Raw genomic sequence first — 17130 nt, forward strand, 5'->3', positions numbered from 1 at the left:
TTCGTCTTTTTTTCCTAATCTTTATTTATTCATTTATTCATTCATTCATTTATTTATTTATTTATTTGTTTATTTGTTTATTTATTTATTTATTTATTCATTCATTCATTCATTCATTCATTCATCCATTCATTTATTTATTTATTTAAGCAATCTGGGTTAGGTAACCTGCTCAAGGTTACACGGCCAGTTATTTTCTGGGTGTGGTGCTAAGTACCTGAGGCCGGATTTTGATCCAGATCATCCCGACACTGGAGCAGGTGCTCTTACTCACTGAGCCACCTGGCCGCCCCTAAGCAATTGGGGTTAAGTAACTTGCTCAAGGTTACACGGCCAGGTGTTTCTGGGTGGGTGCTAAGTGAGCCCGGGATTCGATCTATTCGATCTCCAGGTCGTTCTGACACTGGAGCCGGTGCTCTTACTTGTTGTGCTACCTGGCCGCCCCGACATTCGTTTTCTTTATATAATGATGATAAGGCTCAGAGGAGACGTGGATTTTCCTAGATTAGAATGTTAGTGTGTCCTTGCTGTGTACACTTCTGGAGGGAATGACTAGGCTGCTCCTGCTGTTTGTTTCTTGAAGTGCCAAGTGTTATTTCTGAATCTCAGGGACAACTCAGGGTGGGGACTTTCAAGCTTTCAGAGCTCCCAGAGTGGTCTGATCCAGGGCAAAATCAGATTGTTGGCCTCCTGGTGTGAGCTTTGCAAGTTCCTGACCTGGTTTTGGGTGTGGGCAACAGGCCTTTGGCCATGCTTTCTTGGGGTTTAAGTATTCTGCTTTTAGCATCAGTCTTTGTCTGTCATCTGGAAAGCTGTATTCATTCAGTTCCTTTTTGGTGAGAGATTTCTATCATGGTGTAATGTAATACCAAGCAAAGGCAACTTCCCAAGGTTCAAAATACCAGCATAGGTGCTCTCCATCTTATTCAGTGACAAATTAAGAACAGAGAAGATCAAAATATGACATCATTCAAAATACAGCATTTACTAAGTGTGATTAAATAATCTCTAAGTACTACCCCACCCCAGGACATTACATTCATTTAATCAATTCCAAAGTCCCTGTTCTAAATACTACTCCACCCCTAGGCTGTACCTTCATTTAGTTCATCACAAAGCCCCTCTTCTCAAATGGAGATTAGTTTCCAATCATAAGTAAAGTACATTCATTTGTTCAATCATAGAACACAAAAAGGTCAAAAGTTCCCCACCCCTGGATCACAATTGAATCTACCCCAGAGTTACAACAAGTTTAAGCACAGCACTTAATACCCAAAGGAGGTCTTTTCTTCATCTTGACAAGAGGCAAGGTGTCAGCAATCTTTGTTCCTGGGGAGACAAAACTTAGCAAGGCCACAAGATACATTGCCAGTCTCTTCATTAATTCATTCTCTGTCTGCAGAACAGTCCTAGGACCCCTGAAAACATTAGCAAAACCCTCTTCCAGGATTTCTGTAAACATACAACAAGAAAATCCTTCTTCAGGGCTTCAGAACCAACAGCAGGGTTCCAAAACTTCTGCAACAACAGCACTGTCCTTCACCAGCGGACAGTATTCACTCTCTGTCTGCAGAACAGTCTCAGTAGCTCTGAACCAACAGAAAGGTTCCAAGACCTCTGCAACAACAGCATTGTCCTTCACCAGTGGACAAATCTGGCAAAACAACATCAAAACAGACAAAGCACCAGCATGACAGCCATGTCTCCTCAGTCCTTGGCAGCTCTGGCTGGCAGGTGTCAAAAGTCCTGGGCAATTCAAAGTGGCCCTCAGCAATCCTCTCAGTCTCTCTCTGCCTCCAAAGGTGCTGCTTCCAAATAGTTCTTCTGCCTCTCTCTTGTGTCTCTCCCCATCTATGTCACCAGCTCCTCCCAGTTCTGCCCTCTCTTTTCACGTCAACAAGTCCATCCCACAAGTGGGATTCACAAGCTCTGGGTTTTAACACAATCAATTTGAAAACCAAGCCAATACAGGGGGATCTTTATATTCCATTACTATCACACATGGTTGTTTTGCTTCAGGTGTTTTTGGGGGCATAGGCTGAAAATGAAATCTCACTCTGTTCCTGGAGTCTGACCCATACTACTGCTGTTTACTTATAAATTTGCTCCTTGCTCAGTAGATAGCCTAGGATCCACAGCCACTCCTAGCCATTCTGAATCTGTGACCTGCAACTGGGTAGTAAACTACTAAGCTATTAGTTGCTACCTGTTTCTGTACTTTACACATGCCATGCCAGAATCTCTGAGATTCTGGGAACTTATCTTGCCTTGGTGCATGGTGTCTTCCTAGACTAGAGACCTCTGAGGTCACGTGTCTTTAGGCAGACCTTCATTGCTAGTGTCATCAAACCTCTGCCTGTCTGTGCCAACTTTGGCCTGACAAATTATAAGACAAAAGAAGATTCACAATGATTTTTTTTCTTAGATTTTTCTGATCAGAATTTGATGTGGTATATATTTTTAGATTTGGAGGATTTTGGGGGTGGTTGCTTACAATATTTCTTCCATGCTATTCCACCATCTTGTCTCTATTGCAATGGCCTTCCATTTGGTTTTTCTGACTTTGTTCTTTCCTTGCTCCAATCCATTACTCATACAGCTGCCAAAATGATTTTCCCAAAGTGTCAGCATATTCCAATATAGGATGAAAAGCAATCTCTTCTTATTGGCAGTTAATGTTTTTTAAAAACCCTGCCTCTTTTTCTTTCAAGTTTTTTTCATAAATTCCTTCCCTCCTTACATGCCATAGTCCACTCATGTTTGTTGTTTCTTACACATGGTGCTTTGTATTCTGCTTTTGTGCTCTTGCCCTGGCTGCCGTCCACGTTTGGGATGCTCTCCTATACCTCCAGCTTCACATCTTAGAGTCTCTCTCTTCCTTCAAAGAGCAGCTCCAGCACCACCTAGAATGTATAGTCCTTGAGAAGCAGGGTTTATTTAATTCTTGATTCTTAAAAAACATTTCTTGATAGATTAATTGGCTTCAAAAGGTTTCTTTTAGATGATGGCACATTAGCAGAGTCTTGAAGGCAGGGGTTCTAAGAGGCACAAATGGGAAGGGAATCTGTTTCAGGTGTGATGGAAAGTCATTGTAAAGGCATGGAGAGAGCCAGTCCATGAGAATGGAAATGGGACACTGGGTGACAAGGCAAACAGTGAGCTAGGTTTCTGTTAAATTCAGGAATGGGAAGGAATGTTGGTTGAAAAGATTGAGGGTGTAGGGGAGTTTGTAGGCACTTGAGTAGGTGTTTGAAAGGAAAGTTTGATATACTAGTTGATGGGGTGAACTTGGTTGAGTAAAACTCTAAACCTACTCTTCCTTTAAACTTTTCCTATTTCTGTTTAGGGCATCACAGTTCTTTTTGTCACCTGGCTTTTCAATTTTGGAATGATCTTTAACTCTTTCCTAGTCTCACTATCTGTAGCCATTTATTTTCCAGATATTATTGCTCATCGTCTCTTGTAACTGTCCTAACATATATTCTGCTGACCCTTTTAGAAGTGAGAGGAGCGGGGTGGCCAGGTGGCTCAGTGAGTAAGAGCACCAGCTCCAGTGTTGGGATGACCTGGGGATCGAATCTGGGCTCAGATACTTAGCGCCACACCCAGAAATAGGCTGTGTAACTTTGAGCAAGTTACTTAACCCCGATTGCTTTGAAAAAAAAAAAAGGGAGAGGGGCTGATTGGGATTGGTGAACCAGTACAAGAGGAAGTAGTTTACGGCCACTTGTTCCTTGGATAGAACTAAACTGATATTATTGGAGCTATGAATTATTGTTCTAGGTGTTTTGGAAAGCAGTTTGGAACTATGTCCCAAAAGTCACTAAATTGTATGTATAATTTGACCCAGTGATAACACAACTAGACTTATAACCCAAAGAGGAAAATGATTAATATATGCAAAAATATTTATGGCATCTTTTTTGTGGTGTCAAGGAGTGGAAAACTAAAGGATGCTTGTCAGTTGGGGAATGACTAAGCAAATTATAGTATATGGATATAATGGAATACTATTGTGTTATGAGAAATGATGAACGGGGTTGGCTCAAAGAAATCTAGGAATAATATCAATTAATGTACAGTACAGAGAATAGAACATGTAGAACAATTGATACAATAATAGCATTGTAAAGAAAACTGCTTTGAAAGACTTAAGAACTCTATTCAGCACAATGATGAATCATGATACCAGAGGACACATGATGAAATATGCAACTCCTGACTGAGAGGTGATGGACTCAGTGTACAGAATTAGGCATATTTTTGAGATATGGCCATATGGGAATTTGTTTTGCTTGTCTGTGTATATTTGTTGTAAGGCTTTTCTTATATGGGAGACATATGGGAGAAAGGAAAAATAAATATATTAATTGGAAAACTTTTAAAAGAAGAACTAAACTGATAGAGCATTTGCAGAATTGATCTTTCTAGAATTTGATAAATAATTTAGAGCCTAGGTAGTAAAAGTATATACTTACATGTGTTTAGTCTCTTCAAGGTTTGCTGGGTCTTTTTGTTTGATTGAAAGAATAGGACCCTAGATCTCTGTTCTAGGTTTCCAGGGTCTGGTTGAGGAACGAATTTGGGATTAATTATAGATGGCTGGCATATTTTTTTTTTTATCATCTTGTTACTGTTAGTATAGTCTCATATTTCAAAACTTTCTGTGAGGTGTGGGTTCCAATTCCATTTCTGACACAGATTCATTTTTTCCACTATATACCTTTAAAAACTACCATATATCCAACAGGTATTTAAATAATATTTGCTGAATTGAATTCCTAATTGGTGATTTTTAATTGTCACTGTATGGTAATTGGAGAGAATGTTAAAAATTGGTTTGGTGAATAGGATTTTAGAGCTCAGAGGGACTTCAGAGATCATATAGTCTGATTTTTATTTTACAGTTGAGATGCTGATGATATTATTCAGTAAGAATATTTCATATTATAGTATATTGTATGAAAACTTCAGGGACTGCTTAATGTTCCACCAGTGAAATGAAAAGCTAGGATTTGAACTTAGATCCCTGGACTACAAATCTAATATTTATTTTTAATAAAGTACATCACCATTTTATACCAGCAATATTATATTTGTTGATTTGTATTGACTTCTTTTGGAATAAAAGAAAAAAATACCAACTTTATTAATAGTGTTTACATATATATACATGCAAAATAACTTGGTCTCTTGTAAATGATATTAGAAACAATATTTCATAACTTGGAGTTTATGAGTGATTTATGTAGGAACATTAAATGTATTTGAGTATTTTTTAAATGAGCATGTTACTGTCGTAGCACAAGAGATGTACAGTAACGTCTTCCTTATTTCAACTGTTTGGCTAGTACTGCTTTATTTTCATTATCCTCATTCTCTTTGTTCTTTTTGTTGGACTTCTATTCATCTTTCCCTCCTCTAGCTTGCTTTGCATTTCACTTTAATGTAGGTTGCTCTGCTATGTGTGATTGCTCTTCTTCCTCAATTGCAAGGGGTCTGATATTAAACATGGGAAAAGTTTTGTACAAGCTGACTAATTTTGATACTAATGTTTTAGGTTCTGGTTTAAATGCAGTTTTAATCTAATTTTTATCTTGTATTATTTCTACAGTTTAAAACAAAGTGGAAAATTCCCTGGAAACCCTTGGCCTCCTTACAAGAAAAGGACACCTCTGCACCCCAGTTACAAAGGTCTCATGCGACTTTTGCATTGTAAAACTTTACACATTGTCCTGTTCACCTTACTTTACAAGGTATGGTAGTGATTTAAATAATAGCAATAAGATGAAAATTTCATATATTTAAAGCTGTGCTTTAAGATAGCATTTGCTTTGTATATGACATAACATTTAAAATCCTGTGTCTCCAAATGTTCTATCTATCTATCTATCTATCTATCTATCTATCTATCTATCTATCTCTGTCTGTCTGTCTGTCTGTCTGTCTCTAAGTTATCTCTGGTAGTTACTCTAAATTAATGCCTTTTCCCTTGTTAGTCAAGGACATTTATTCAGGTTCCACTGTGAGTACAAGCATGGTATATTAGATAGTTAGAGTTGAGAAGTCAGGAAGACCTGGATTCATATCCTGTCTCTGACACATCCCGGCTGTGTATCCCTGGGCAACTGACTTTTGGTGCTCCAGGCAACAGTGCTTTCTAAGTTGCTGATTCTAAGTTGCTGATCTGCATTGGTAGAGTAAGTTCCTCTCTGGAAGTTCCCTTCCAGATAAATCACAGATCTAGTGAAAATAATAACAACAACAACAAAACAGTAATAGAAAACCATAATGTGTGGAAAGATTACTAGATATTCTGTGAGGTTGCAAAGCAATAGTGAGGAGCAAGCAATCACTTAAGTTCAGAAGAATGAAATAAATCACTTTCTTTATGAATTTTGCCCATCTACCTAAGGTTATTCTCCACTTTCTTAATATTCTACATTTGGTTTTAGGTTTGAATGGTAGCTAAATCCTAGGACTAACGAGAGTTAGCTTTGAATAAACATCATCTTAGGGAATGTCCAAAGACGAGTGAGTATATCATAGTTTTCTTCTGTTTAGAATCTCTCCTCAGGCTTGGGTTTTCTTATTCATACTTATTCAGCTATAGGTTTTTTTTGGTATTGAGAAAGTACGTGACAGAACAAAGAAAAGATATATCCATGTCAACAATATAGTATAGACAAAGTAGCTAAGAAATGAAATAGTTATATGCCATTGGTCCCTAAAAAGTGATCCAATGTCTCTCTAGTTCCTTCATAATTAGAATCTTGATTTTTAATTTTATCTTAAAAAATTTATGTAACTTTTATATGAAAGTTGCCATTTATTGCCTAAGATAATCAAAATTTTTTTCTATGCCTGAATTTATTACTCCTTTTCAAAAGAGATTATTCTTATAATGTGTATTACAGGAGAAATTAATTTTTAAGCCCCTCCATAATATTTCCATTTAACTCTTAACATTTCATATTTAATTTAGTGGTCAATTCTTTGAAACTATCCTGAGCATTTTATTTCACAAAATTACTTAGTATAGCAATGTGTACATCATTTTTGTTAACAAAAAGTTTAAAGTGTGTGCATTTGCACATCTAGAAATCTTTGATTTAGTTATAATAGCTTAACAAATAGGTTATGTCAAATAATTACCATAAAAGTAGGGGTTTTTTTTGAACTGTTTTTCAAGTTATAAGATTTCAAAACTATTTCTTAATGAATGTAGTGTAAGGAGAATTACATAGTTGTAAAGGGACCTTAAAACCATCTAGTCCAACCTGGAGCTGAGCCAAAATCTCTCTTACAACATACTGAACAAGTGGTGCCATGGCTTCTTTTTGAAGATATCTGGTGAGCAGAAATCCACTGCCTGGAGAAAGCCCATTGCACTTTGGGATATCTTGAACTAGTAGGAAGTTTCTTCTTAGATCAGTCCTAAATCTGCAGCTTCTAACCTTGGTTTCAGTTCTGCCTTCTGATGCCAAGTAGGAAAAAGTCCATTCCTACCTACACGACTGCTCCTTCATTGTTTGAATATAGTGATCTTATCTTTTCTGCAAGCTAAACATTTACAGGCCTTTCATCCAGTCCTTACATAGCCTTTGCTATTATTGTTTCTCTCCTCTGGATGATCTCTATCTTTTCAAAGCCCTTACATAATGTGGGCCCCATAACGGGAAACAGTACCTGAGATGTTGTCTGATTTAAGGTAGAGTATACTGGGATTTTGATCTTTTTAGTCCTGGATGTTAGTTTTGGACATTGGTCAGGAATTCTTAGCCAGTAATGTTAATTTAATTGTTGGTACTTATACTATTCAATATTTTTGAATTGGTACAATGCAGCAGAAATTGAACTATGTCTGTATTGACCTTCATGATATGAAAGAAACCATAAAGAAACACATTATGTATCTCTAGCTTAATGTGAAGCTTGTTTGTAGGATCTCTAGAGACCTAAAGAAAAGAATCAGCATTGTTGGTTAATCATATATCCAAAATCCAACAAGAAGCATAATTTTATGAGGTGTACCTACTTATTTTACCTTGTAATACTTACATGTATAAGCAGAAAGATATCATGAATATAATTTGCAGTTAATGATCCAGTATTTGTTGCAGAGGATGAAACTGAGAAATTATTTGAGAACTTGACAAGATCCTCCAAACTTAACTCAATATATTCCTTGACACTTGGTGACTTCAGTGAAGATAGGAAGAAGAAATATAGGGAAAACTTCGTTGGAAAATGTAGTTTAGTATCAAGCAATGAAAGAGGTCTTGTAGAAAACTGTACATTGTGAATATATCAGAAAAAAGAGTTAGAAGGTGCTATATATGGTTAGCACAAAAGTCACCACAAAAATGGAACTATCTTTATTTTAGCTAGGTACTAACATGTAGAACTCATAGAGATTCAGCCATCTGTTTATCATATCTTTGACTAATCAGAATAAAGATTGCAAGAACAAATTAGAAAAAGGAAAAGATGAGAAGACATTGTGATTACAAAAGTAAAAATGCTGATTATCACCATTTTTAGAGAACTTTAATAAAGCAAAGCAGCTACAGAAAGTGAATTTTCATTGGTTAAAAAAAATAAAATTAAAAAGAAAATAAAATAAAGTAACTATAATAAGAAAGCAGAAAAAAGCTCAGAAAAGGCTAAGCAAGTATCCGATCATTTTGTAGAGTCAGTAAGACATAAAAAGTAAGGAAAAAATTTAATTTGCAAAAATATTATGGAGGAGGACAGTGGAAAATTATGAACAATATGACATCATAAAACAGTAAGAAACAGTTAAGGCAAAAATCAGCCTACAGAGATCATCTAAAGATTATTCAATTGATGAAACAGGATGTGGGATGACAAATAGACACAAAATAGAACATATCTGCTGTAGTTTCTAAATAGTCTGTTCTTATTAGTTACCTTAGTAGAGATATCACATCTTGTACTCCACTGCTTCAATACCTGATATTAGGAAGTATCAGAGTGCTAAATGTCCTTTCTTAGTATCATAGATGTAGAGCTGGAAAGGACCTCTCAGAATCCATCTAGTTCAACCCCCTTATTTTGCAGATGAAGAACAGAGGCCTGGAGAGGTGCAGTGACTTGTTCAAGTCGCTGTACATAGAATCAGAGGCAGGATCTGAACCCAACTCATTTGATTACAGAGCCAGTGCTTTTAGCTGTACCATGCATGCTTTTAAGAATATGAAATCAGGAAAAATGGCTAGATCTGTCCAAATATATGTAAAAGAAATCTGTGTTAGAGACACAACTTTGATGGTACTCAGGGACTACTTTTTTAAACTATCTGAAAAAGGGGAAAATTCTAAAGAAATAAAGATCACAGGTGATATTTTTTACCAAATCTTTTTTTTTACCCCCTAGATTAAAGGTGACGTAGAAGACATCAGTAACTGCTTATCTATATGAAAAGGCAGACACTCATAAAACTTATCATTGATGCAAAAATGAAAAGGCCTTGGTCAAGCTTTTCTGGATGGTTTTCTAAGGCATATATCATCAACATAATCACACGATTGATTGAGAATTCCAGAGAATATAAGATCTTTTTTCATTATATTCTAGATAACAATTTTTGTCTAAAATCAGTTTATTGTTTTTAAATAACTATTTAACTTGGTAGAACAGAATGTATCCTTAAACCTTTTCCTCAAACAGGATATTTTCCATGCATCTATTAAAATCATGTAAGATTGACAGGTGTGACCACAAAGACAGCTTTACAGTTTGCCAAGTACTAACATTGTGAGGTGTAAAACAAAGGTATATGTTTATTTAAGGTGTTCAAATTGTGTGTTGGAGGATATCTATTGAATAGTCCAAATAAACATGAATTTATTTTAGTTTCTTTTCTGATAGAATTTCTTATAAAGTTCTCCAAATGACAGTTTAAAGATAATATTTCATAAATTGCATTGGTCTTCACAATGTTATTAGATCTCCTCAGTGAAATAGATATAATCATTTGAAAGAGATTGATGTAGCTATCTTCCATTGGTAAAACAAAATAAATGAATATTTTATGCCCAAGATGAAGTTGGATGAATAACCATCGAGTCAGTCTGTCTGCCTCTTATTTGTTTATCTATCTCTCTATCTTGAACAGCTACTTCAGATGAATAATGAGAAAGACCTAGAACTGAATAGTTCTTAACTTTTGGGAAATTGTTCAAAATTTTCAGTAATCCTAAGCTGTTCCTTGCCACAAAATGCATCAGTACTTTTGCATCAGTACTTTACCAGTGATGCTATATGATTGTTAATCATGGAGCACTATGAGAATGAATCAAAATTACAGATGACTTAGATGGCAGCACAAAGTCATGTAATAGTCTAACTAGGCTGAAGCATATTACCAATATATGATAAGTGATGTGCAAGATATATCCCTGGGAAAATAGACTGTTCATATAGCAAGAGTGACAGCCAAAATACTATTTCTGGTACCCACAAAATAATGAAAATACCTGAGGAAGGCCTTTAGGGAATAGGGTAGACCTTTTATGGAATGATTACATGAAGACATGGACAAGAATTTTACAGAACTTAAAGGTACAGATACATGAGTTGTGATCTACAGTGGAAGAGGAAGTACCCACACAATGAAATCACAAATCCACTGATATATAGTACAAAAATTAAAATGTAAATTAGCATGAACCAAACTGAAAAGTATGCTTTTCTGCATTATTAATCTCAGTATTATTTTTCATACTTTAACAACACTAATAATTTTGATTTGTTCAAATATAATCATGAATTGAAATAAGTTTTTTTTTAGTATAGAATTTTCAAATATAGTAGAATTTTCTAATGGATATTATCTTATTCATGGATATATATTGATAAAAAGCAAAAAAAAAGTAGGTTTAGATTTTTCTGCAATGGTCAGCATTTTACCCAATCTTGGGCAAGCAAACTTTTTCCACTTTGCTTCAGGGTTTTCCATTCACCAAATAATTATAGCTTTATTTACCCATCTAATAGGACTGGTACGAGATAATGACATTTGGAATATGTAAAACAATATTTTTTTTCTCTTTTAAAAAAAAAGATTTTGATGGACCACCAAAATCTGTCAGAACATGTCCTCTGTATGGTTTTGTATCTGATTGAATTAGGACTTGAAAATTCACCTGAAGAAGAACCAGATGAAGAAGTAAGTACTTTCATATACTTAAAGCAGATTGATAATAAAGATATTGTATGTTTAATGATGACTATTTGAAAAATAAATAAAAAGGGAACTTAACCAAATTCCTTCTGTAATACAAATGCTGTCTTGATACAAAACCCAGGAAGAGTTTAAACAGAGAAAGAAAACTATAGAACAACATTCTTAATGATCACTGATAGAAAAATTTTAAATAATACATTAACAAGGAGACTAGGACTGCTAGGTGGCACAGTGAATAGAGCACCGGCCCTGGAGTCAGGAGAACCTGTATTCAAATTTGTCTTCAGACGCTTGACATTTACTAGCTGTGTGACCTTGGGCAAGTCACTTAACCCTAATTACCTTGCCTTCCCCCCTCAAAAAGAAAATAATTATAGAAAAAAGCTTTTGAATAAGATACAATATGCATTATTATTTAGAAAATACAGAAATAAACTGATCTTTCTTTATTTAAATAGTGTCTGTCTGAGATCAAGACCCAGTGTCTTATGTAATAGTGAGAAACTAGAGGTCTTTCCAATAAAATTCGGGGGTAAAGCAACGATGTCGATTTTCACCATTACTATTCAGTATAGTGCTAGAAATGCTGAATATATCAATAAGACAAAAAAGAAATTGGAAGCATAAGTATAGACAAAGAAGAAATAAGATTAATTTTTTATGGATGACATTATGCTTTACATAAAGAATCCTAGATTGTCAGCTAAAAATTAGTTGAAAGAATAATTTCAGTAAAGTTTCATGATATAAAATAAACCCACATAAAATATCAGCATTTCTATATATTACCAACAAAACTGCAGGAAGAGATAGAAAAAAAATTCCATTTAAAATAATTATGGATATATTCTTTTAGGAAGCAACCACTGGATTCTTTCTATTTCTACTTTGCCCTTCTGGTTCTAAGCGATCTGGTCAGATTTCTTGAAATTGGGTGTCTAGGCTCTTTTTTTGGTCATGGATTTCAGGATAGTCCAGTGATTCTCAAAATTTTTCTTCTCAGGCTAGTTGTTTTTGCTATGGGATATATTCTACATTTTTCTTCCTTCTTTTTCAGCCTTTTGACTTTATTTGAACATTTCTAGTTGCCTCATGAAGTCACTGTCTTCTGTTTGGTCCATTTCGTTTTCAGGGAGTTTGTTACTTGAGAAAAGTTTTGTACCTCTTGCAAAGTATTAATTTCCTTTCCATTTTTTCCTCAAGTGCTCTGGTTCCATTTGTAAGAGAACATTTGTAAACGCTTTTTAAAAAAGATTTTTTTAAAATCTCTTTTAGGAATTCTAGTTGAGTTTGTGCCCATGGTGTTTTTCTCTGAGGCACTGATTACTCATGGATGTGTTGGAGTCATCCTCTTTTGAGTTACTGTTTTGAGTGTTCTTGCCATCATAATAGCTCATTATGGTGCCATTCTTCCAGCTATTTCCTGATTTTGTACTTGATATTAGGGACAGGCTCTTCAGTACTTCTAGAGGGACATTGTTGGTTGGTCTTGTTGCTTCTTCATTGTGTTATTCCAGGATCTCAAGGACAGGCTGGAGACTTGTTAACTTTCAGTGCTTCCAAACTTCTATTGCAGTCTGATTGCCAGCCCCTTTTTCAGAGCTCTGCATGTTTCTGACCTGGGTTTGGGTCTGTAAGAATGTATTACTGCTGAACTGTGCCCTTATTAGCTAAGTGAAAAACTTTGTTAGTTAAAAGTTACAGAATTGTAGGATCCCATTTGGTCTGAGATTCTTGCCTTGGTTATTCCTCTTCTGACTGAGCAAAATTCTGGAAGATCCCTCTTTTGAATTTGCGGTGTAAGTTACACTACTGCTGCTGGCTTCTGAACTTCCTCCTTTCTCAGCATTTTTTGCGGGGTCTCCCTACTGAGAAGGCTATCTCCATATGCAGGTCTCCTTACCTCACCTAGGATTTGTGACCTGGGACTGGGTGGTACATGACAAAGCTGCTACTTTGTACCTATCCCCATCACAGTGTCCCCATAAGCATCTGGGGTAGCTTGATATGAATCTGGAACCTCTTTTTGCTGTAGAGTACAGTCTCTCCATGGGCGCTGGAGTGCTCTTATCTACTTTGTCCTCAGTGTCCTCAGACCTTCCTGTCTATCTCCCTATGCTGAGCCGATTTAGCATAGCTGGGATGGACAAATGGCTCATTGTGATGTTTTCTTGATTTCCTCTTCAGGATTTGATTTGGGTTTTTTTTTTTGAGATTTGTTTGGAGGAATTTGTGGACTGGATATCATCACAGTGCTTCCTATAACTCTGCCATCTTGACTTCAGTACATACCATTGCTTTCTTCCTACCTTTCAGACTGCCTGTCTGCTTCGTTGTATCATCATCAGTGCCTTGCCACTAACTGAGTGTAATGCTATGTTCAGGCCTAGGCCTTCTTCTCTGTTCCTTTTATACTGTCTCCCTTGATTTCATTAACTCACATGGATTCAGTTGTCATCTCTTTACACATGACTCCCAGTATCCAGCAGTAGTCTCTCAGTTTTATATGACACATTCAAATATCTGTTGAATATTTTGAACTGGATATTCTATTGACATCTCAAGCTCAATTATTTCCCAAAACAGAGCTCATTCTCTCTCCCTTGACCCCTTTCAAATTTACCTATTTCTTTTGTGAAAAACACTATTTTTTTTAGTCACCTAGGTTGACAACCTAAGTATTATCTTTGACTTTGCTGTCTGCCTAACCCACAGTAAGTTGCCAATTCTTGTTTTTCACTTCACAGTGTTTCTCAATATGTCCCTTTCTCTCTCTCATAAAGCCCCTCACAATTCAGATCCTTTTTACCTTTTGCCTGGATCATTACAGTCGCTTCTTAATTGGTCTCCTTGCCTCAAGTCTCCATTCCAGTGCATCTTTCATATAGCCATCAAGCCATTCCTCCCTTCCTTATCTCCTACTCAGCAGATTACAGTGGATCTGATTTGCTTCCAGGATCAAGTACATTTGGTATTTATGGCTCTTCATAATCTAGCCCCAATCTACCTTTCTAGTCTATGCATTACCCAACTCCACATATTCTATGTTCTAGTCAAATTGGTTTCCTGCCTCTTCCTCTAATATGATTCTTGATGTCCTGTCTTTGTATGTTTGCACTGGTTTTTTTCTATACTTAGAGTGCTTTCTTTCCCTCTCATCCATTTTGGAATCCCTAATTTTCTTTAAGATTTATCTCTAGTTGTCCTTTTTGTATTAGGCTTTTTCTTATTTTTCCAACTACAAGTGAGTGCCTTCACCTCCAGAATTACTTTTTATTTGTGCCATACATACTTTTTGTTGTCTAAGAATGTAAGTTCCTTGAGGGCATGTAATGTAATGCCAAGGAAAGGCAACTTCCCAAGGTTCAGAATACCAGCATAGGTGCTCTCCATTTTATTCAGTGACCAACCAAGAACAGAGAAGATTAAAACATGACATCATTCAAAATACAGCATTTACTAAGTGTGATTAAATAATCTCCAAGTACTACCCCACCCCAGGATCTTCCAATCATTCAATCAATTACAAAGTCCCTGTTCTAAATACTACTCCACCCCTAGGCTATACCTTAATTAAGTCCACCACAAAACCCCTCTTCTCAAATGGAGATTAGTTTCCAAACATAGGTAAAGTACCTTCATTTGTCAATCACAGAGCACAATAAGGTCAAAAGTTCCCCACCCCTGGATCACAATTGAATCTACCCCAGAGTTACATCAAGTTTAAACACAGCACTTAATACCCAAATGGAGGTCTTTTCTTCATCTTGACTCGAGGCAAGTTCTCAGCAATCTTAGTTCCTGGGGAGACAAGGTTTAGCAAGGCCATAAGATACATTGCCAGTCCCTTCATGAATTTATCCTCTGTCTGTAGAACAGTCCTAGAACCCCTGAACACATTAGCAAAGCCCTCTCCCAGGATTTCTATAAACATACAACAAGAAAATCCTTCTTCAGGGCTTCTGAACCAACAGAAAGGCTCCCAGACCCCTGCAACAACAGCACTGTCCTTCACCAGTGGACAGTATTCACTCTCTGTCTGCAGGACAGTCTCAGGGCTTCTTAACCAAAAGCCAGGTTCCAGGACTTCTTCAACAGGACAGTCTTTCACCAGTGGACAAATCTGGCAAAACAACATCAAAACAGACAGACAAAGTACCAGCAAAACAGCCATGTCTCCTCAGTCCTTGGCAGCTCAGGGGTCAGGTCTCAAAAGTCCAGGGTGATTCAAAGTGGCACTCAACAATCCTCTCAGTCTCTCTCTCTGCCTCCACGAGGGTGCTGCTTCCAAAAAGATCTTCTGCCTCTCTCTTATCTCTCCAAATCCACGTCACCAGCTCCTCCCAGTTCAGAACTTTCTTTTCACATCAACAAGTCCATCCCACAGGTGGGATTAACAAGCTCTGGGTTTCAACACAATCAATTTGAAAACCAAGCCAATACAGGGGAATCTTTAATTGCCATTACTATCACAGGGCAAGAAAGTGTTTTGGTTTTATCTTTTTTTATATATCTAGTCCATAATATAGTGCCTGGCATTTAGTAGATACTTAATAAATGCTTTCTTGAATGAAAAAATGCTTAACTATGAAGAAAATAGGCCTTCTCAAATTAGTTAACATTTGGTTAGACTAGGTTGAGTTGTTGTATGTATCCAGAAGTAATAAAATGTAATTTCTCTTAAATTATGTAATTCAATTTTTTGTAATTAGTAAGATTTGTATATATATTTGAATTGTCAGCCATAGTTAAGTTTTAGAGTGATATTTATGGTGGTTTTTTTTTTTTGTTTATTTGTTGGACCTATTGATGAGGGATAGCTCCCTCTAGGTTCAGCAGGAACTCTGATCTTATCTAAGAGCAGAAAACCTGCTGGAAAGAATTCAAGGTCTCAGGCTTAATTGGAGTGAGAGTTGTAGAAGTTTATTGTTATGTTTCTGTGAGAAGTGGGCAAGAGTCCTTTAGGGGATCTGCAAGTGAGAGGGGTACAGGCTTTTACTTTTAAAGGGTAGGGCTGCCATTGTCAGGGCTGACCAGATAGAGGGAAGGGACCTCAGTGCATAGATAAAGGTTAGAGCTGACTGAGAGGAACTTGTGGCTTTAGTGCATAGATAGTTTAGATGAGATTTGGGCCAGACCAGAAGAGACATGAAGAGATTAAGTAAGAACAAAGGAGTCACAAGTTGTTGCCTAGGCCAAGTGCTGATAGGGGGAAGGGGCAGAGTTTGAGTCTTGGAAAGGGATTTTACAGATTACAATTTTACAATACAAATTGCAGTTGCAATTGTACAAACTGGTTTTACAAATTGATTTAGACCCCAGGTACCCCATCACTATGACTTCATTGGTTTAAAGAGTTATATGGTAACTGTCATCACTAATGTTGATAGGCAACTTGTCTTTAACTTATGGAGAATTTGAAAGTTTCCTGAGGCTCTGAGATTAAATTACTTGTACATGGTGAATCAAGGTCTTCTTGACTCTAATTTTAGTCGTCTCTCCACTATGCTAGTACTTACATATATATATATCTAGGTAAGGACTGGATACATATGGATATAGAAATATGTTTCTATATCCACATGTATACAAATATACAGTGGTCAGTCAGAAAATATTTATTAAGTGCCTGTTATTTGCCAAGCACTGTGCTAAATGTCTGGAATACAAAGAAAGGCAAAATACAGTCCCTTCTTTGAAGGAATTTATAATCCAGTGGTGAAAGAAAACAAAAGAGGAATCTGAAAAGCAGTGGGAAGGTACGTGGTACAGGGGCATGATGGAGAAGTCCAGGGGAATGCAGCCTGGTGGCAGCTGAAGAGATGGCTGGCTTGAAATCTTCCTTAAATGGAAATATTAGAAGAAGCTGTCCATCCTCCAGTCAGAAGGAAGGAAGAACAAAGAGTACTGACAAGGTG

General features: G+C 36.5%; 1 protein-coding gene across 3 annotated transcripts in view; it reads left to right on the forward strand.

Moving 5' to 3' along the window:
- Positions 1-17130, forward strand: part of UBR3 (ubiquitin protein ligase E3 component n-recognin 3) — a 330855-nt gene that overhangs the window by 155849 nt on the left and 157876 nt on the right. For all 3 annotated transcript variants that reach the window (XM_069080034.1, XM_069080036.1, XM_069080035.1), the window contains exons 20-21: positions 5615-5756; positions 11090-11194. In XM_069080034.1, coding sequence (XP_068936135.1) covers positions 5615-5756; positions 11090-11194 — 247 coding nt within the window. The remainder of the gene's footprint in view (positions 1-5614; positions 5757-11089; positions 11195-17130) is intronic.

Source organism: Petaurus breviceps, unplaced genomic scaffold (assembly GCF_028583685.1).
Source record: "Petaurus breviceps papuanus isolate PSGF00001 unplaced genomic scaffold, PetGlider_PUasm1.0 91133, whole genome shotgun sequence".
In the NCBI taxonomy this organism is placed as follows: Eukaryota; Metazoa; Chordata; class Mammalia; order Diprotodontia; family Petauridae; genus Petaurus; species Petaurus breviceps.